This window comes from Centroberyx gerrardi, chromosome 6, assembly GCF_048128805.1.
Source record: "Centroberyx gerrardi isolate f3 chromosome 6, fCenGer3.hap1.cur.20231027, whole genome shotgun sequence".
Taxonomy (NCBI): domain Eukaryota; kingdom Metazoa; phylum Chordata; class Actinopteri; order Beryciformes; family Berycidae; genus Centroberyx; species Centroberyx gerrardi.
In genome coordinates, this window is record NC_136002.1 from 5682229 (window position 1) to 5703717 (window position 21489).

Genomic DNA, 21489 nt, shown 5'->3' on the forward strand with positions numbered 1-21489 from the left:
GTGAATGTGTGAGAGTGTTAAAAAAGAAAATACATTTTCAGTCAACTTTCCCTGGATGAAATAATTGATGTTAAAAATGCTAAAATAAACTTGGAATACTCAAATGTAACCTAAGATGGCATTCATTACGGTCAACCATATTAATTGGATAATATACATGAAATCTATGAATGATTAACTTGTACCTTGTACCTTATCTGCCATCTGCCATTGGGTTACATGATGAGTGGGTGTGGATGGAGGTGGGGTTTCGGTGGGTCCAGGGCTTACTGTAGCAGAGCCTATTTAACAGAGACCAACCCAGAGGTACACCCCAGTCAGCCATGGCTCTTCCTGGGATTCAGATGTGGACATGGAGGCTTTTTGCCTGCCTGAGCTGGATGTGTGTGGGTCAAGCGGTGCCAGGACCGTAAGTCTATTCTCCAATAACCCAGGAATATAATATGCGGTGTATTGTGAAATTTAGTTGTGACCTTTACACAGGATAGGTGTACAGTGGCAACAAATTTCACATGAAGTTTGAATGATGTTGTTTTGCTGTTTTGCCTACTGGGATGGATTCTCATCCATGTCAGATCCAGTACAGTATGTATGTATGTTTCTGTGGTTGTAGGCAATACATGGTAGCCATTCCTGCAGTTCTTGAAGCTGGAGCTGAGACCCAATTCTGCGTGAATCTCCTGCAGCCCAATGAGACTCTGGTTTTGACCATGACTCTGATCTCCCAAGAGAAAAACACAACCCTCATCCAGGAGACGTCCAACACAGAGTTGCACAGCTGCATTAAATTCAAGGTCACCTCTCCAGATAGGCTTTGTTTTGTTTGAGATGCATCATGCATATCACAGATTGAGTGGCAATCAATACTGTATCTGTGTTTTTTGCAGTAATAGGGAATGGTTACCTTGATTGTTGTCTGTAATATCAATTTCCTTCACAGGCTCCTATAGTGCAGGATCAAGAGGTGCTGAATTTCGAGGTGGAGGTTAAAGGCGACACATTTTATTCAAAAGAAGTCAGGAAAGTCATGATCAAAGCCTATCGTCCAATGACATTCGTCCAGACAGATAAACCAATCTACCTCCCAGGACAAACAGGTAACTCTGAGTGGATGATTTCAGTCTCTGCTATTATATAGTATACAGTATGTAGAATAGCATAGTATACATGGTATATAGTCTCCCTGCCTTCTGCCCAGTGCATGCTGGGATAGGCTCCAGCCCCCCTGTGACTCTGATCTGGAGTAAGCAAGTAAAGAAAATTAATAAATAAAATGAATGGTATAGTATTGCTCTAGAACAGATGAGATGGTCACAATATTTTACTGAACAGCAATGTTGACATCATTGTATCTTGGCATCATTTAAGTTGATCACATTATCTTTGATTGACTATGTATTCATCTAAAATTGATGTAATTCAAGACAGAGATCGTCAGAGAATAGATATTAATTATGTCTTATATCTGAGTAGACATAAGCTAGTTTCATTAGCCTATGATTTTCTTTTAAACATTATTGTGGAGTAGTTGTAAAAGCCTTATGTAATGTCTTTTCAGTGCATTTCAGAGTAATTACACTGGACACCAAGTTCAGACCTGCCAATGAGCTGGTGAGTGTTGGAGCAGTCTTCCCTCTCTTTCAGACCTTATTTAGAGACCATGTTAGAGACCGTATTTAGAGACCACCAAGCAATACTACATGATGGTGCAAATTTTAAATTGTGCCTTGCTGAACTATAATATACACACTGGCCAGTACCCTAAAATTGAACGTAAATTACATAATCAGGCTAAATCTACAGTGGTGTGCTCTTTAGCCTCTGTTGTGTGTTTAATCCGTGTGGACAAACAGCTCAATGCTGAGGCTACTGTTGAAGCTCTGGGTCAATAGTACAACCAGGGCTACTCTAAGTAAACCTGCTTGTGCTGAGTTGAAGGTCCTCAAACATTTATTGCTGATGCTGTGATACATCTAGTGACACCTAACACTAGCTTCTCATTCTAACAGTTCACTAACTCATTCTTTTAGCTGAGAATCCAATTTGAAGGAAAATGCCTGTGACTATAATACTTAAAACTTCCTCTTTTCCGGAAGAATCCTCTGCTTCTCGTCATCCTCGTCACAGATTATTTAGTGACTGAAAAACCAAAGGAACTCATCTAATCCTTCATGTTGCATAGAAACATTTTACTTGCTGTTAGGTTTGTATGCACAGAACCATACTAATATTATTTAAGACCATGTAGAGGATGGACTAATGAGAAGGATATAAATACACAACTTCTCTTTTAAAAAAATGTCATTTTTGTTTTTGTTCTTGCAGTACAACATCATCGAAATTGAGGTATGACTCCCTGTGGTAAATATGAAAATATCCACACACAAGATATACTGAACATTGGAATGAAAGTTGTTGGTGGCGCAGGTTCAATTTATATCAGAATAGTTTTAGAAATACAGCATGTTGACTTCCTACAAATAAATGTCAAGCATCTTATAAGCATTCTGTACTGTAAAGAACTATTTATGACAGAAGTAGTTTCAAAACAATCTTAGATGAGTCATAATCTGAAAAAGATGTAGTGTACAAGCTTTCTTTACACTGTTTTAAGTAAACATTATCTTTTCACATTCAGGGTTCATAAGTAGATTTTTAGATGATCTGAATGTTACATTACTCTTTTAACCAGCCTAGACCAAATCTCTATGCTTACAATGAATGATCGCTGGGCTCTGTGACGTTGCTGGTTGTTATAGACATTAATTTTGTTTAACAGGAGGTTTACCAAAGACCCCCCTCCAACATCAATGCATGTTCTGCCCATATATTTTTAACAGGATACTAACAACAACCGGATTGGACAGTGGCTGAACACCACATCCAATGGTAAAATATTGCAGCTTTCTTACTCTTTGAACGCTGAGGCCCCCGAGGGAACCTACCAAGTAATTGTGGAGATTGGGGAAAATAAAATATATCACAGCTTCAAGGTTGAGAAATATGGTAAGTTATGTTCCTTTTGTTTACTTTCCATGGCATGTAATGAATGAGGAATGCTAACAACTATGTTTTGTCCCCAGTTTTGCCAAAATTTGATGTAAAGGTAAATGCACATGATGAAATAAGCATTGAGCAGGAAGAAATCGAAGCTGAAGTATGTGCAAAGTAAGTAATGGGACTTTTTCTCATATTCAGACATTCTTGTAAAGAGTCTAAAAACAAGTGAATTTAGAGAGTGGACAAGCCCTTTACAAAAATATATTGAGAGTTTTTTTTACTTTTCATTTAATCAGGTATACATATGGACAGCCTGTGCCAGCCAATGTTCATATTGAGGTGTGCCGACCTCTTCGGCGCCATTATGTGATTCCCATAACAGTCACCCCTGAACATCCAGAGGGAGTCCCTGACATAACTGCCCCTTGCTACAAAGAGACAAAACAGGTACAGTTACTGTAGCCCACAGTGTCTTCTCTCTGTTGAAAATGCATCCAGGCGTGATATGTAAACACATATCTAATATCTATCTCATATCTATATATACATACTGTTTAACTTTAAAACTTGAATCTGGGACCATTTTCCAGTAATAAATAGTTATTTTATCCATCATGACCGTGGAGTCAGGTTACACAATACCAATTGGCAGAATTACCATGGTTGGAGACACTCTCCATCAGTGTTAGGGTCGTACTTGAATTGCTACACATTGCTTGTTAGTCTTCCTAAAAGTAACAAATTACTTTACTTATTACTCCCAGAGAAAAATAATTTGTTACACTATTTGTTACATTAGTTTTGAGTTGCACCCTAAAATAATTGCTACATGTGTTCATTGGTCCAATAAATATTGCAGACCTAAGACCACATTACCTGCAGAAGTAGTCAAAATAATGACAGACAAAAAATCTTTATTTCAAAAGCACAGCAACCATACTGGGTTTTTTGCATGTTTTCGCCCATATACTGCACGCATGTGTTACGCCCGGCCTAGGGGAAACCGAGCATAACACAAAAGTGACTCCCCTCTTTCCCCACTCCCAAAGATGACCAGTGCCACAGCAGGTGCAGTCCAAACAGAATTGATTTATTAAACACCTCTTCAGTAAGGTAGCCAAAGGCGTCGGGGGGAGCACAGCCAAAATAACAAACAGAACGATCTCTAATAAAAAAAATAACTAACTTACCTAACTTAAGTAAGCGAAAACAAAAAAACAAGCAGCTTACCTGCCTCCCTAACATAACAAGAGAAAAGAAAACAAAGAAAAAGGCTTCTCACCCCTACGGCTACCGGGACTGCTCTTTCAGAAGGTATATACAGAATTAACAACAAGGACAGTCTACAACACTAGGTCAAGACAACATTCATGTGGCAGAACACAGCACGGTCTGGTTGGGAGCCAGGAAGGAGAAGGAGTGAGCCGGCATCTGACAGACGCCCTTTTTGAAGTAGGCGCCATCAGCCTCCCGTCCAATCACCAGCCGCCACCTGCAACTCGACACTCTGGGGAGAACACACAAACGGGGTGAACACCGCCACCCTCAGGCAGGGAGGGAGAAACAACACAAATACACACCCAAACACAAACTATGACCCAGGGTCATAACACCCCCCCACCTAAGATCAAACATTTCTTCCCCCAAGAAATGCTTGATTTCTAAAACCCCACACGAGACAATGCATCAGCCACAATATTATCCACTCCTTTAATGTGATGTATCTTAATGTTGAAATCCTGCAGCAATAACGACCAGCGCATAAGACGCTGATTGTTATTCTGCATGCGAGACAGGAACACGAGAGGATTGTGGTCTGAATAAACATGAACCGGAATTGAGCTCGAACCAACATAGACCTCAAAGTGCTGTAACGCCAAAAGCAATGCCAAGGCTTCCTTCTCAATTGTACTGTAATTCAATTGGTGTTTGTTGAATTTCTTTGAGAAGTAACACACTGGGTGATCAATACCATGATCTGGCATCTACCTCCAACTTAAAGGGACGTGCAAAATCAGGTGCAGCCAGTACAGGCGCGCTGCATAGAAGAGCCTTGGCAGAATCAAATGAGTCCTGACACACAGCAGTCCAGCCAAATTGGCTGGAGGGGCTTACCAAGCTAGTTAGGGGCGCAACTACACTAGCAAAATTTTTACAGAACCCTCGATAATAGCCACACATTCCCAGAAACCTGCGGAGTTGCCGCCGTGTTTCTGGCACAGGAAAATCCAGGATGGCCTGGACTTTGGCCAACAGGGGGCGCACCTGCCCCTGGCCTACTTGTTTTCCTAAGTAAGTGACTACAGCCTTACCAAACTCACATTTAGCCAGATTCAAAGTCAAAGAAGCACCCTTTAAACGACTGAATACTTCCCGCAAACTGTCTACATGCTCTGACCAGCTGGAAGAATACACCACAATGTCATCCAAGTACGCCTCACAGTTTTTGACACCAGAAAGAACTGTATTCATTAACCGTTGGAAAGTGGCAGGAGCATTTCTTAACCCAAATGGCATAACGGTATACTGTAAGAAATGGTCAGGAGTAACAAAAGCTGAGACCTCAGATGCACAAGGTGTAAGGGGCACCTGCCAGTAACCCTTCAATAGGTCTAACTTAGTGACGTACTTGGCTGACCCGACACGATCTATACAATCATCCATACGTGGCAGAGGAAATGAGTCTGGCTTAGTAATGGCATTCACTTTACGGAAGTCATTACAAAAACGAGGCGTTTGATCCGATTTCGGAACCAAAAGCGAGGGTGAGCTCCACGGGCTGGAACTTGGCACAGCAAAGCCATTTTCCAGGAGATACTCAACCTCCTTTTGCATTGCAGCCCTTTTTACCGGATTGACGCGGTATGCGTGCTGTTTAATGGGCTTATGGTCACCAACATCTACATCATGCTGCAACACTGTAGTTTGAGTGGGCTTATCACCAAATAACGGTGCGTGACAACGAATAAGATGGCAAACATCACTTTTGGCCGGCTCAGATAAATACGACAAATGTTCCTCCAAGTTTTTCAGAATTTTTGAATTCTCTAATCGCGCACATGGAACTGAAACAGGCTGCCCACGCAACCCGTCCTCCTCGGGACTGTACGATGGTGACACAACAGTCGCCACAGGAGAGACACATGGCACAGAGTTTACAGTTGGCACCTCGGAGGTTTCACGAACAAAATATGGCTTCAACATATTGATGTGACACACACGGGACTTTTTCCTCCTATCCGGCGTACTAACTACATAGTCTGTGTCACTCAATTTGCGCTCAACCTCGTAAGGACCACAAAACTTTGCCTGGAGGCTGGACCCAACAATAGGTAACAGAACCAAAACACGGTCACCTGATTGAAAATTGCGACTGAGTGTTTTCTTATCATACTGTTTCTTCATTTTAGACTGTGCAGCGGAAAGGGAACTGCGTGCCAGCTCACAAGCCGTGTGCAACCTCTCCCTGAATGAACTCACATAGTCTAAAATGCTGTGCGCGGGGCTGGGTTTGTCTGCAAGCCACCTCTCCCGCAGCAAACGTAGCGGGCCGCGCACAGTGTGCCCAAAAACCAACTCAGCCGGACTAAACCCAAGAGACTCCTGTATGGTTTCACGAATGGCAAACAGAAGCAGTGGCAGACCCTCATCCCACTCCCTGTTTGACCCAGCACAATACTTTCGAAGCATGGACTTCAACGTCTGATGAAATCTCTCCAGTGCGCCCTGACTCTCCGGGTGGTACGCACTGGAGATCTGATGCTTAATGGACAACTCTGTCATCACCTGTGAAAAAACCTTAGACATAAAGTTAGATCCTTGGTCTGTTTGAATGCGTTTGGGCAAACCAAAAGTGGAAAAAAACTTAACCAAGGCTTTCACCACTGCTTTAGCCCTCAACGTGCGCAACGGGACAGCCTCAGGAAAACGTGTGGCTGCGCACATGATGGTAAGCAGGTACTGGTGACCAGTCTTGGTTTTTGGCAAGGGACCGACACAGTCTATTATGACATGCTCAAAAGGTTCGCCAATTACCGGGATCGGATGTAAAGGAGCCGGAGGAATAACCTGGTTTGGTTTTCCAGTAATTTGGCAAACATGGCAAGATCGACAAAATTTGGTGACATCGGATTTTAACCCTGGCCAGAAAAAATATCGGAGCACCCGATGATATGTTTTCTTGATCCCCAAATGGCCGGACAGACTGTGATCGTGAGCTAAACTTAACACTTGGAGCCGGAACTCTTTCGGCACAACAACCTGGGAGACCACATCACATTCCATCCCAGACACAGGGGACCATTTACGCAACAACACACCTTCATCAAACAGATAAGACACTGGCTGTGAAGCATTTCTCTGTTCCTGAGCTGCAGACAAACATGCAGCCAATGTACCATCTGACTGCTGAGCCTGGATAAGCTGATCCTTATCTATTGCCAAACACAAATCCATATTATTAGGCAACACATCCACAGTAACAGGCACACTTTCAGGTTCAGAAGAGGGGCTGACCGGATCATCAGACGCGTTCAAAAAACAATCGGAAAGGTCCACTAAATCACCAAGCTTACGAGCCTGGGCACGCGTCACGACGCACGCCGGAAAAACGGGAGGCAAATCGAGCGCAGCGGGAACAACAACACACACATCAGCAGTGGGGATTTCAGTGACCTCGGGAGTAGGAAACACTTTCTCACCAGCCAAATCATTCCCGAGGATGAAATCTACTCCTGCAACAGGTAGCTGATCACGCACACCAACTTGCACTGTACCAGACACAAAGGAGGAGGAGAAAATAACTGTGTGAAGCGGCACGCGTAAAACACTCAGTTTAATTCCCCACACCAATAAGTCTGAACCACAGTACGACTGGTCGGAAAAAGGCAGGACACCACGTCGAGCCACAGAATACTTTGCACCGGTATCTCGCAGAATAGTAACGGGAACCCTGTCCACCTCATTGTCAGTCAGAGAAACAAAACCCTGCGTAACGAAAGGCTTAAAATCATCGTCAATTTCTTTTGTTGGCAAGGTTGCTGTCAAAAGTTCAGGTTGGCTAGCGACTGGCCCACACTGAATCAGACTAACAGCAGAGGGCCCTTTACCCTTCATCTGTTCTTTTTTTTGTAACACAGGACAAACTGCAATGAGGTGGCCAGGTTCATGACAATAAAAGCATGCACGGTTTTCACCCCCGGGGGAAAAATTGCCCCGAGAAACTCTTGGTGAACGCGTTCTTCTATTGTCACGTACCGGGGATTCGCGATGCACGGGAGATGGAAAAACACTCTTGTGAGTTAAAGCAAACTCATCTGCCAGAACAGCAGCTCCAGCCAGAGACGCAACCTTTTGTTCGTTCAAATACACAACAATGTGCTCTGGCAAACACTTTTTAAACTCCTCCAGAAGCACAAGCTCTCGCAGCTGCGCGAAATTCTTAGCTTTACTGGCGTGACACCATTTATCAAAAAGCACTCCCTTCTCACGCGCGAACTCAACATAAGTCTGGTTGACACTCTTTTCACATTTTCTAAATTTTTGTCTATATGCTTCAGGCACCAATTCATATGCACGTAACACAGTAGCCTTAACAATCTCGTAATCCAAGCTCTGTTCAATTGTGAGGGTGGCACACACCTCCTGAGCTTTCCCTACCAATTTACACTGAAGCAATAATGACCAAACATCCTTTGGCCAATTCAAAGTGGCTGCAATGCGCTCAAATGCGTTGAAATACGAGTCCACCTCAGACTCCCTGAAAGGTGGAACCAGTGCAATGTGCCTGCTCACATCGAAGCTTCCACGGGGAGAGTACGGGGTTTGCTGCATGACAGGTGAATGGGGAGCAACACTAGGCTGGCGTTCCAGCTCTAAAGCCTTCACCCTAAGGTGCATAGCCTCCACCTCCAACTCCCGATTTCTCACCTCCATTTCTTTAATGCGGAGAGCCAGCCGGAGCTCCTCAGCCGCCATCCCCGACGTAATAGGAGGATCTGTGGGAGTAGTGGGAGTGACGGGCGGCACTAGACCTTGGAGCTCCACGTCACTTTTCCCTTCTCCCTCTGGAGTGGATGAACCCTCAAGCAAACCCCCCTCCTCCAGCTTCTCAACCATGAGCTCTCTCAGCTCCTCTTTCCTCGCATTTACCGGCACTTGCACATTAAACAAATTCGCAATGAGCATCAAATCCACTTTTCTACATTTATTCACTTGCTGCAAACTAGGATTTCTTGCAAAACCGTCCAAATCGAAATCCATAGTGCCACTCAAGAAAAAAGTGTCAACCAAAATTATGAAACAGGTCAAAATACCTACCGAACCTACCCGACGAAACATGAGAAAAGAACGGACGAGCCCCCAATTTATGTTACGCCCGGCCTAGGGGAAACCGAGCATAACACAAAAGTGACTCCCCTCTTTCCCCACTCCCAAAGATGACCAGTGCCACAGCAGGTGCAGTCCAAACAGAATTGATTTATTAAACACCTCTTCAGTAAGGTAGCCAAAGGCGTCGGGGGGAGCACAGCCAAAATAACAAACAGAACGATCTCTAATAAAAAAATAACTAACTTACCTAACTTAAGTAAGCGAAAACAAAAAAACAAGCAGCTTACCTGCCTCCCTAACATAACAAGAGAAAAGAAAACAAAGAAAAAGGCTTCTCACCCCTACGGCTACCGGGACTGCTCTTTCAGAAGGTATATACAGAATTAACAACAAGGACAGTCTACAACACTAGGTCAAGACAACATTCATGTGGCAGAACACAGCACGGTCTGGTTGGGAGCCAGGAAGGAGAAGGAGTGAGCCGGCATCTGACAGACGCCCTTTTTGAAGTAGGCGCCATCAGCCTCCCGTCCAATCACCAGCCGCCACCTGCAACTCGACACTCTGGGGAGAACACACAAACGGGGTGAACACCGCCACCCTTAGGCAGGGAGGGAGAAACAACACAAATACACACCCAAACACAAACTATGACCCAGGGTCATAACACATGCTATTTGTTTCCGTTCATTTTGTTAAGGTATGAAAATCAACTTGCAGAGACTTGAAACTTGAGATATTTAATCCATCAGTGAAGATTGTGCCTGGGTTTGTTTTTGTCAGTTACTTTGTATAATAATTTAGTTGAATGCACACATTGATTTGAAAAGTATGGAGGGCTTCTGCTACATTCACATGTTGGTGGGAAGCTCCGACCTTCAGGACTGCAGCAAGTATTTACCTATGGTACTAACCACTCTGTTGGCTCATTCATGTGCGCTCTACTTGTAATTACTATTATTTCCAACACGAGTTGAAGGCAGGATAAGACAATATATAAGATATTACGCCATAAAGAGGTTAAACACAAGTAACAACCTATCTGTTACATCAGTAATTCTAATGTGATTACTGAAATTGGAACAGTAATGCCGTACTTTACTCCGGTACAGGAAAAAGTAATGTGATTCCCCAACACTGCTCTCCATGGATCGCTATTTCAATTTTTGACTGGGGAAGAAGGAAGAAAGTGTGCCATCTATCCAACTAACATTAGTCAACACAGGTTACCTGCTCTAGCCTACCCAAAGAGCTTACATTGAAAAATATTTTTGGTCAACCTGACTGACACCTGACACACACTGTAGGCTGCTGTTACTGTCAAGTCGCAATATTTAGACCATCATAAGTAAATAATAAATGATTACATGATTGCATTATTTCATTACAAAAGTCACAATCATTGAAAGTCAACTTACCTGGTCTGGGGATGACATTTTTACTGGGGTGGGAACTGTTTACTGGAGAGCTGGCTGCTACATCTTCTTTGATAATATAATACTTCCATGGTTGTTTGGTTGTAGTCCGAACATCATTTCAAATACTTTTTGCTACCAGAGGGGGAGACAAAGCAGGGAATTTGAGGAAATCCCAGATTTCAGCTAGCTGCACTAGGAAATATTTTTATGTAAAAATACACCCGTCTCATCAGTCTGAATCACAAAGTGGAGCTGCAACAGAGAAGAGCATCCCCGCTAAGTGAGACACTGTAGATTTTCCCTATTTGACCAAATTAAATGCTGTTGTCGGATGTGGACGCTGGTGGGAAATCTTACCTTAAATTGTTTTAACTGGGTTTGTGAAGCACTTTGGTTATACTGTTGTATCAATGTGCTAAATAGAATTTGATTTGATTTAAACAAAAGTTTTTTCCTCTCTCATCCCTTTCGTATCCTTTGGTATAAAGCATCACAGACCAGTCGGGTTGGTAAACATGAACATAAATTTACCAATGTCACCTTACAGGATTTCTGGGTCTTGAAGTTCAAAATGTTTTCAGTTACCTATCACTGCCATTTGGAGCTGGTAACGTGCAAAGCTAACTAGTGCAGCTTTAAGTTAGGGTCTGTCTCTGTCTGATATAAAAAAGATTGCCTGAATCAGAATCAGAATCACTAAATGTACAGGAAATTGTCTTGGTGACATTGGTACAGAGACATATTGACAAGTGAAACAACAGCCCAGCACAGACAAAAGGTACAGGGACAACAGGAACTCATATTCAGTACAAGAGTACATGGTAAACAGTGGACTATACATATATATATACATATAGATACAGATAGATATGTGTATGTGGCATGCAGTAGGCTGCAGCCATAGGTAAGAATCCAGCAGTGCAATGGAACAACAAAGCAGGAGAAAGTTGAAAATGAGTAGGATGGAAATTTATGGGCAGGCTTCACAATTCCTGGGAGTATCAGGGGAGTACTAGGGCTACAGTGGGGATTCTTAATAATAATTAGTAATTATTATTCTAATCAATTAGTATAGTAATACTATTTAATGATAAAATTAATGGACTTTGGATGAGGAGCATTAGGGTTAGGGTTTAGGGTTGCAGTCAGTACCATGCGCAAACAGGGTTATGACTGATTTTTTTTGTACTTTCTAGACGGACAAGACTGGCTGTGCCACTTTTACCTTCAACATGGCAACTTTCACAAAAGTCACCCAAAAGGTGCTGACAGATAAACTGTATCTCAATGCCAAAGTGGAAGAGGAGGGGACAGGCAAGTCTTCACATTGATTATATTTACCAAAAGACAATTTACTTTAATGATATGACATACTCACTATTGTAAATGATGGCTTTTCTCACAGGTATTATGCACCCACAAGGGAAAACCATATCGCTTTCTTATGTTGTTGGAAAACTATCCTTTATTGACACCCCCAAGGTATATGACCAATCATCAATTGTGGAAGGAAAAGTAAGTGCAAAATATCGTCTTCACTTAGTCTGATCACTTAGTGCAATTCTATACACTAGATCCAAATGTCACTGATAGTCATCTTCATTCTCTGTGGTACAACTTTGTGTTTCCATCAGGTTAAAGCAGTTTACTTCAATAACACACCAATTCCCAACAAGTTGGTCCACCTGTTTGAGGGTGGAAGGTGGTCAGCACGTCTCATACAGAACCTCACAACTGACAGTGATGGTATCGCCACTTTCTCATTAAACACAGCTGACCTCAGAGGAGACATCAATCTCAGAGTAAGTAGACTTACTGTAGTATCGAAACCATGCTGTGAACTGACCTGCAGTAGTCACATCATTACTCTCTCATGAAGGTGATGGCATGATCGTAAAAACTCAGCAACTGGGGTAACTTTTTTCAATACAATAGAGAGAGACAGGAAAGACGGGGCAGTGAGAGGAGATGACATTCACTGAAAGGCATGGGCCGGATTTGAACCCATGCTGCTGCAATTAGGGCTTAGCCTTGATGGTTTGTGCGAGCCACCAGGGAGCCAAATGGAGGCAGTCTTGTAGAAATGAACCAAAGCAGGGTTTCTAAACATACTGTAATGGACCAAAGAGGGCGGTCATATTGGAGGTCCTCAGCTCTGGGCAACAATGGGGAAGAACGCAGTCAGACGTTAAGCTGTCTGTGCTGTTTTTGACTGTGAACTCTCACCACTGATACATCTGATTGTTTTTGTGTTCAGATAATGTCAGCTTGTTAGCTAGCTAACCATAGTATCTGGACAACTAACCATCATATCTAAAATGCATCTGCATGCTAGCTAACATATTTAATGGAAGGTAATATAAGTAGTGGCTAGTAGTTGCAGGTTAACATGAACATTGGTTGCTTTGCTAAATTAACCTGCTGGCTAGTTATCTATAGCTAACAAAGCCAAAAAACAACTGTTTGTTCAGGTTGAGCTGACTCTAGCTACAAATCAGAGTGTTTTGGAGTAGAGACTAGAGCTAAAGACAAGACAGTTTACTGTGTCACAGTAACCTGCAGTTAGAAACAAATCTTCAGGCTATTCACTTTTATTTATGCTGTTACTGAAATTACCTAATCCCATACCATAATCTTTTTCAGGTATCTCTCCTTTTCTTGTCTGGTTGTTATAAATTTAGCCATTACATGTGAACAGCCAATTCTCCAATGGACCTCCATGATGACTTTTAAAGCCATAAAAAGCTTGGCCCCATCTTATATTACAGAGCTTTCAACTATGTAGAGAAGTGCAGTTATTACTTCAGACAAAGCTCTGTTGACTGTCCCAAGGTCTAGATTATCTGAAACTTGCATTGATATATATTTATAGCTGATTGCCAATGTTCAGTGTTTTGTACCTTTTAAGAGAAGTGCTATTTTTATTTGTATTCCTATTCTTATTACCACTACTAATAATAGAACCACATCAAGGCTGATCAGACCTTTTGCCTATTTCTATCCTCTTTTTTTCTGCGATCCAGGTTAGCACCACACCAAAGCAGGAGTACCATAGTTACAGGACTCCATACTATGAGAATGGGGAACACACCCTGTCTTTGGTCCAACCCTCTACACCTGATACTAAATCAGTCAGCTCCCTGGAGGTGAAGACGCAGGAGAAACCACTTCCCTGCGGTGAAGAACAGAACATCTCCATCCAGTACACTATAGTTGGAGAGACCCAGGGCTCTGTGAATGTGATGTATCTGGTGAGTGGTTTATGATGTATTTCTCACTGTGGGACATTCAGCAGGAGAAATATCTGTCAAAGCGAGACTGGTAAGCAGCGACACTTCCCTGTAGGTATGCTTAGCTTAACCTTTATGCACGGTACTTTGCAATGTTTGTCCCTACTAGGCCTCCGTAGTGCAGTGGCTTTGCTGTGTGTCTTCACAAAAGTGTTGCGTTTCTGTTACCCTCTAGTGGTCAGACAATTTCACTTGTTTTAAAGAGTAACTAAACCACAAACCCAAATCTTTGGTGAAGCCTGACACCTAATGGTGAAAAACAGGTCATCTGCTACTGGCTGGCCTTTGTGCCAGGTGATGTCACCCTCTATAGAGTACAACAGGTGGTGACATCACCTGGCATGATTTTTAGCTGTACACAGTCTCCCATTGCTCACTGTAGCTTTTCAGACCCCCATGACTTTATTTCTCAAAAGTAACTAGACACCATGAGGAACAATGGTAACGTTTTGACTCTGAAAGCATTTGGTGACAAATCAGTACGGCTAAGACTCATTCTTTGATTCATTCTCTCACCAATTTGTCACTCCAGATCTTATCCAGAGGAGCCATTGTCAAGCAAGGATTCGTAATGGCTGAAGTGCATGATGGTCCAGGTAACTAAAGACCGTGGTTTTGATGATGAGTTCAGGGATGAACTTCTTTCCATAAAGGCCCAATCTATTCTGCAGAAACACTTTCACCCCACTGTTAGCTTTGATTGTGTTTTGACTAATTACATTGAATTCTTTTTCGGCATTTTGTTTTATTTGATAGTCACAGTAGAGAGGGACAGGAAAGATGGGACATAGAGAGGCCCCAGAAACTTTTCACTTTCAAATGATGGCTTGAGCTTTTGATTCAGTGACTGACAGTTTGTGACAGCTAGACATGGATTTTACATGTACTTTGGGTCTGTAAAAGGTTTGTGTATGTTGGTAATATTTGTAAAAATCAGAGTAGACTTACATTTACCTGTAATAATTTATGAAAGTTCCACAAATCTCGGTTTCCATGTACAGGTCAAACTCTACGTGAATCTATGTGAATACAGCTATAATTTATATTATATCATGTGAATAATGATTAGTATCAGATCAGGTTTGATGACACAGGTTGGTTTGCTGTTTCAGTGACTGAGGGCGAGGTGTCCTTCATGTTGGAAGTGTCTCCAGAGATGGCACCACTGGTCCAGGTTCTGGCATACACAATCCTCCCCAGTGAGACTGTGATCGCCCACAGCGCTGACTTCTCCACCGAGAAATGCTTCAGTCACAAGGTCAGTGTGAGAAGAGAAAAGTCTGGATTGTCAAATTTGGTATTAGACTGATAAATCGGTTTGCTAATCAGGCCGATATTTGGCCTTTTATTAAAAAAAATTAGACACTAGCCAGTCAGTGTTGTCCACCGCTGATCTGATAGATATGATGCAGTTTGATTTTATATTCTTGTAGAATTGATCAATACTACACTGGTTGTTTATGGGAACTTTAATTGATTGTAATTAGTCATTTTGTTCAGATTCCAAACAAGCATGCATGAATATGTCATATTATTACTACTGGTAGTAGTAGTATTAAGTTTTAAGCTTTAATAGAGAATTTTAGTGTCACATTTCTAAATGTATATTATTATTATTATTAATATTATTATGGGTTTCAGTGGAGAGTTTTAGTATCCCATGATGGTCTGAATGCTGTTTTAGAGGCTTTTCCACTCTGACCAGAGTAAAATTCTGGGGGAAACACAAGATACTACTAGAATATTTTGTATGAAAAGGGTCAGTTGCCAGTTTCAAACACATGTGATATGGACATATTGGTCGAGCGAGGTTCACGCTACACTAGAGAGAGAGCGTTGTCTCTGCAAACTTGTTAAATTCCAAACGCAAAACACAGCTCTGCTAGCTCAGTCTAGTTGTTAATAAAACATTCACCAGCAAAAATGATTGGTTGTTAAGATTCAGTCGCTACTTCTGTTGTTATTACTATTGTGTTAACAAAGAATGACACTACTGTCTAGTGTTTTGGTTGTCTACGCACAGAATCACCAATGCAGACCTATAAATGTTCGACCATAGACACCTACGGTGCAGCTACGGTGTGGCTTCGACGCAGAAGTATAACTTGCTCTTAAACAGAGTATCAAAGGTTTACAGGTCATAGCTCTAAGGTCAAGGTGGTGTATCTGTGTGTCTCAGGTGTCACTGGAGTTTTCTCCGACCTCAGCCGTCCCAGGAGAGGAAAACACCCTGCAGCTGTCGGCCCAGGCAGGCTCCCTGTGCGGCCTCAGCGCTGTTGACCAGAGCGTCCTCATCAAGGAGCCAGAGAGGAAGCTGGATGCAGACAAGGTAACAGCTGGAATCAACCAAAAGAGTTTGCATGGATCATTTACTTTGTTTTAGTCTCATCATCAAGATCCTCTGCATCATCATCATCATCATCATCATCAGTCACCTAGAGGTTACAGAAATGGGTTTGTAGCATGAAAGTTCGCTGGAATGTGTTTAGGGAAAGTGAATGAGTAACGCTCTCCCCTCCCTCAACAATTACTGCTGATATGCCCTTGAGCAAGGCACTGAACCCCCAACTGCTCCAGTGGAGCTGCCCAGTAGAATCAGAATCAGTTGTATTGGCCAACTTGGTTGGTTGCTCTGGTAGGTCACCAAAATGTTCTTTTCTATACAGTATGCACATTAGAGCTTGAGTGATTGCACTGATAGGAAGCTATGGCAGTCAATAATAGAAAAAAAAATTAACATAAATATATACAAATCTAGAGAATATTGCAGGAAGACTAAAGGCTGTGCATACTGGGCAGCTCCCACTGTGAATGTGTGGAACTATGAATGTGAAGCAGAGACTTGCTAGAAAAGCTGACTTTCCCTGGATAAAAAAAAGGAAGACCATAATGGTTTATTAATAAATTCCACAGCTTATTTGTATATGAAGAGAAGCCTGCGAGGCTAGTTCAGGCAGACAACTCGCGTCGCACTGCGGTCACATGATACACAGACTACTCATACAACTCTAATCAAGCGCCCCCCTCTCAATAAGGTGGTCTGTTGAAGCTTCCTGCACCTGCTAACACACTTTCACATTGCCATGCTGCTGCTACGCTGCTCAGACTGCTGGTTACTGCTGCTCAGTATGCTGTTGCTAACCATACATCATTTCATCATCCCCACCTCCACCCCAGCATCCACCTGTAGGCTCTGATTCTAGGTCTCCCCCGGGGGGGAAGTTCCCTATTGTCACTCCCTGCTCTCATTGGCTAGCTAGGTGCACGCTCGTAGGGAGCGACAGGATCAGAGTCTAGACGCCATAGTAAACTAATAATCTGGTTACGTGAGTTGGCAGACTGAAATATATTTTATCATGTTAATCTAGAACGATGCCATCTTCTTCTTTAAATATTTTTTTTGGCATTTTTATGCTTTATTAGATAGAGACAGTGTGAGAGATAGACAGGAAGGTATGGGAGAGAGAGAGGGGAGGACACGCAGCAAATGACCGCGGTTCGAACCCGGGTCGCTGCGGGAAGGACTGAGCCTTATATAGTACGCACTCTACTCGGTGAGCCACTGGGGCGCCCCGAATGATGCCATTTTCCGCACAAGTCAGGAATTTCAGTTTATATTGAGTGGAAGTATTTCAGAATTTAAATGCGATCATCAGTATGTAAGTAAGATGAATCCCACTGTAGGGGTCCACCTCAAAGAGAGGGACTGTTTTGGAGTTCAAAGGCACCATTTTGATAGCTATACTTTCCAAGCAATATCATCCACATCTCATTATACAAGAGTAGCTTGATGACAATTTTTATATTTGACCCTTTCTTTTCAGATATTTGAGTTGTTGCCTGTGAAGAAAGCATCCTTTATTCCATATGAGGTGGAAGATGCTGTATCATGTTTGCACGTGAGACCAAAAAGATCTGTGGTACCAAACTATGGACATGGCGAGAGAGACGATGCTTACACAGTTTTCCAGGTACTTTTTATGCCACATTTTCCTGTTGAAAGTATAATTTCGTTCTGTAAAGAGAATTGCAACTATCTAATGACTAACTATATGGTGTGGACACAACTTTGCAGTGACATCTATAAATGTTGTTGGTTTATCTAGAATTTGGGACTGAAGATGGTGACAAATTTGTTTATCAGAATACCTTCGTGTCTCAAGTTTAAGGGAAGAGAATACTTTTATGGCCGCAATGGTGAGGTTTCTTTCTTTTGTTCTATCCAGTGAAGTATGGTGAATATTAACCAGCATAAATCAGTTCACTGTATTATTGTTGCCTTGTTCTCATTGAATATTGTCTGGGTTTTTTTCAGTTATTAATTATAGATATGACTACCCAGTAGCAGTTGAGATGACCAGAATGGCTTCACCGGGATTGGGTGCCGCCGGTGGCGTTGGATCTGGATCTGCACCTCCTGATGTTCTTCCACCAATAGAGACAGTCCGCACTTTCTTCCCCGAGACTTGGATATGGGACCTTGTGGAAGTCGGGTGAGCTCCTGTCACAAGCCTCGCTACATGATGTGATTTGTAGGCCCACCGTCTTAACCAAAAGGGTTCTGCACAGCACCAGAAAGCGGCTCTTTAGGCTTGTACCATAGCAGAACCCTTTTTGGAACCATAAAGAACCCTTTTATAAATGTTCTCTATAGTAACATGCTCAAATGATTCTATATAGACCCGTGCAATAAAGAACCATTTAAGAATGTGTGAAATGCTCCAAATCAGCATAATTACATAAGAACTTTGCAAAAACCACACTACATTCTTTATTCTAATTTGCCAGTTCTTTTATTTTAATGAATCAGGGGTTTCTTTTAGTAATTACGGTGTTATACACAACCATTACCTTAACCATTATTCACACGATGAACACTATTTTTTTCTGTGCACTAATGCTGCGGTCCCAACATTCCAGTGGTCCAGCTGGGAAACAGCCATATGTCCGTGATAGCTAGCTAGTTTGAAAAGAACATTAGAAACTGTGCATTTCAAATTTATGTTAAACCATTTACTACACTGGTGTTTTGATAGGGTAATTTCATGCAATGCTGAAAATCTAACTGAAGTGTATTTTCAGGATTATAAACATGTTAAAAATAATGTTGTGCTGACAGTGTATCTGATCACAGATTGCTCTATTATTGTGTAATTGTGCAATTAATCAAAGGAGGAAGTGCTTTTCGTTCATCTACCTGCAGTGTTTTTCTCTGACAAATTGCATAACAAATGCAAATATGCATAACAAAGAGTTATGCATATTTGTCTCCTCAACAGTCCAGTTAACCTACAGTATCTGTGTGTCTCTCTCTACCTGTTAATCCAGAGTGTCTGGATCGAAGGATGTGGCCCTGACTGTCCCAGACACCATCACCACCTGGGAGACGGAGGCTTTCTGCTTGTCCCCTGAGGGTTTTGGTCTGGCTCCTCGTAAAGAGCTCACTGTCTTCCAGCCCTTCTTCCTGGAGCTCAGCCTGCCCTACTCCATCATCCGGGGGGAGGAGTTTGAGCTGAAGGCAACCGTCTTCAACCATCTGCCCAGTTGCATCATGGTAATGAATGGTTTTACACTTACAGTACGACTTACAGTTAAGTCAATCTTCCATGACAGGTTGACCACAGTTTACCTCCAGTATACCATGATTTTATTAGGGTTAGACATTTTGTCGATATTGGTCTTCTATTAAAAATCGGATATCAACCAGTCAGTGTACGCCTCTGATATGATGCAGTTTGTTTTTATTGATTACATATAATTGATCAATACTACACTGGTTGCCAGTGGGAAGCCTGTAACCTGATTTTATTGTAATGGGACTTTTTGGGGTTTAATGGAGAGTTTTAGTGTCCCATGGTCTAAATGCAGATTCAGTCTTCTGGGGAAACACTGAATATTTTTAATTTGGAATCTTCTGGAAGTTTTTTAGCACAAACAATTTTGAATTTAATTAAATGGTACTCAGTACAGAGCATGCCTCATCCAACATTATGCAATTGTCAATATATGCCAGTTCCACATGTCGGATTTTCTCCAAAAGTTAGTAATTCCTTCCATGCCACATTGCCAACTTGTTTCACATCAGGAGATGCACACATTTTCATGACTGGACCTGAAATGAGACATGAGGTTGTTGGTTGTTTTTCCTATAGTTTTCCAGTTTAAAGTTAACTATGTCTCTCTTGGACAGATCATTGTGCTCCCAGCCGCCTCCTCAGATTACACCCTCACCCCCCTCTCTGGTGACCAGTACACATCCTGTCTGTGTGCCAATGAACGCAAGACCCTCAGCTGGACGATGGCCCCCTCCATCTTAGGTGAGAGCCAAACCTTCATCTACTCAATTTTAGTCAATTTATGCATTTAGCTAACACTTACTGTGTGAACAGACAGCAAGTGAGGCAAAATTTTGCTTTCTTTCAGGTTTGATGACTTGATAACTTGACACAACAACAGCCAGTGCTGTGGTCCCAGCCATTATGATTAGTATTTTTGGTTGACAGCTGTCTATAGTCCAGCTAATCTGATTGTTATTTTTGGTTGACATCTTTGTACAATCCAGCCATTGTGATTAGTGTTTTTTGTTGACGTCTTTCTACAGTCCAATTATGATTAGTGGTTTTGGTTGACATCCCATTCTGATTAGTGGTTTTGGTTGACATATTTCTATAGTCCAGCCATTATTACAATTTACAATTACAATTTCCCATTTGGCAGACGCTTTTATCCAAAGCGACGTACATATGAGATTTTAATACAACACAAGCAAGGATCTAGTCAGGAGAGAACAACGAGAGTAAGTGCCATAAAGCTAAGTTCTGGTCCAACAGGACATAGGCAGTGCATAGAGGCAGATTTTTTTTTTTTTTTTTAGATTACACAGTCCATCAGGTGAGAAGGTGTTCACTAAAGAGCTGAGTCTTTAGTCTTTTCTTTAAGATTGAGAGGGACTCTGCGGATCAAATGGAGTTTGGTACCTCGTTCCACCACCGAGGAACCACAGAAAAGAAGAGTCTGGATAGAGACTTAGGGCCTTGTGGTGAGAGCACCAGGCGCCGCTCCTTGGCAGAGCGTAGTGGGCGGGAGGGAGCGTAGACCTAAATGAGGGAGTTCAGGTAGGTAGGAGCCGCTTTGGTTGCTGCTTTGTAGGCGAGCATCAAGGACTTGAACTTGATGCGGGCAGCAACTGGGAGCCAGTGGAGGGATATGAACAGCGGAGTGACATGTGCTCTTTTGGGCTGGTTGAAGACCAGACGCGCCGCCGCGTTCTGGATCATCTGCAGAGGTTTGAGCGTACGTGCCAGGAGCCCTGCCAGTAAGGAGTTGCAGTAGTCAAGGTGTGATATTACAAGCGCCTGTTCTAGGAGTTGTGCTGCATGTTCAGACAGGTAGGGTCTGATCTTCCTGATGTTGTACAGGGCAAATCGACATGACCGAGCAACAGAAGCCAC

The 21489-nt window shown here is 42.4% G+C and overlaps 1 protein-coding gene across 1 annotated transcript in view; it reads left to right on the forward strand.

Moving 5' to 3' along the window:
* The first annotated feature begins 323 nt into the window (after positions 1-323).
* Positions 324-21489, forward strand: part of LOC139915454 (alpha-2-macroglobulin-like) — a 33936-nt gene continuing 12770 nt past the window's right edge. Inside the window, exons 1-20 of the mRNA XM_071904091.2 lie at positions 324-409; positions 614-794; positions 941-1097; positions 1559-1611; positions 2326-2346; positions 2841-3006; positions 3084-3168; positions 3297-3447; positions 11945-12062; positions 12154-12263; positions 12383-12550; positions 13772-13999; positions 14571-14634; positions 15151-15296; positions 16218-16367; positions 17863-18009; positions 18145-18253; positions 18354-18531; positions 19367-19592; positions 20229-20355. Coding sequence (XP_071760192.2) covers positions 324-409; positions 614-794; positions 941-1097; positions 1559-1611; positions 2326-2346; positions 2841-3006; positions 3084-3168; positions 3297-3447; positions 11945-12062; positions 12154-12263; positions 12383-12550; positions 13772-13999; positions 14571-14634; positions 15151-15296; positions 16218-16367; positions 17863-18009; positions 18145-18253; positions 18354-18531; positions 19367-19592; positions 20229-20355 — 2671 coding nt within the window. The remainder of the gene's footprint in view (positions 410-613; positions 795-940; positions 1098-1558; positions 1612-2325; positions 2347-2840; positions 3007-3083; positions 3169-3296; positions 3448-11944; positions 12063-12153; positions 12264-12382; positions 12551-13771; positions 14000-14570; positions 14635-15150; positions 15297-16217; positions 16368-17862; positions 18010-18144; positions 18254-18353; positions 18532-19366; positions 19593-20228; positions 20356-21489) is intronic.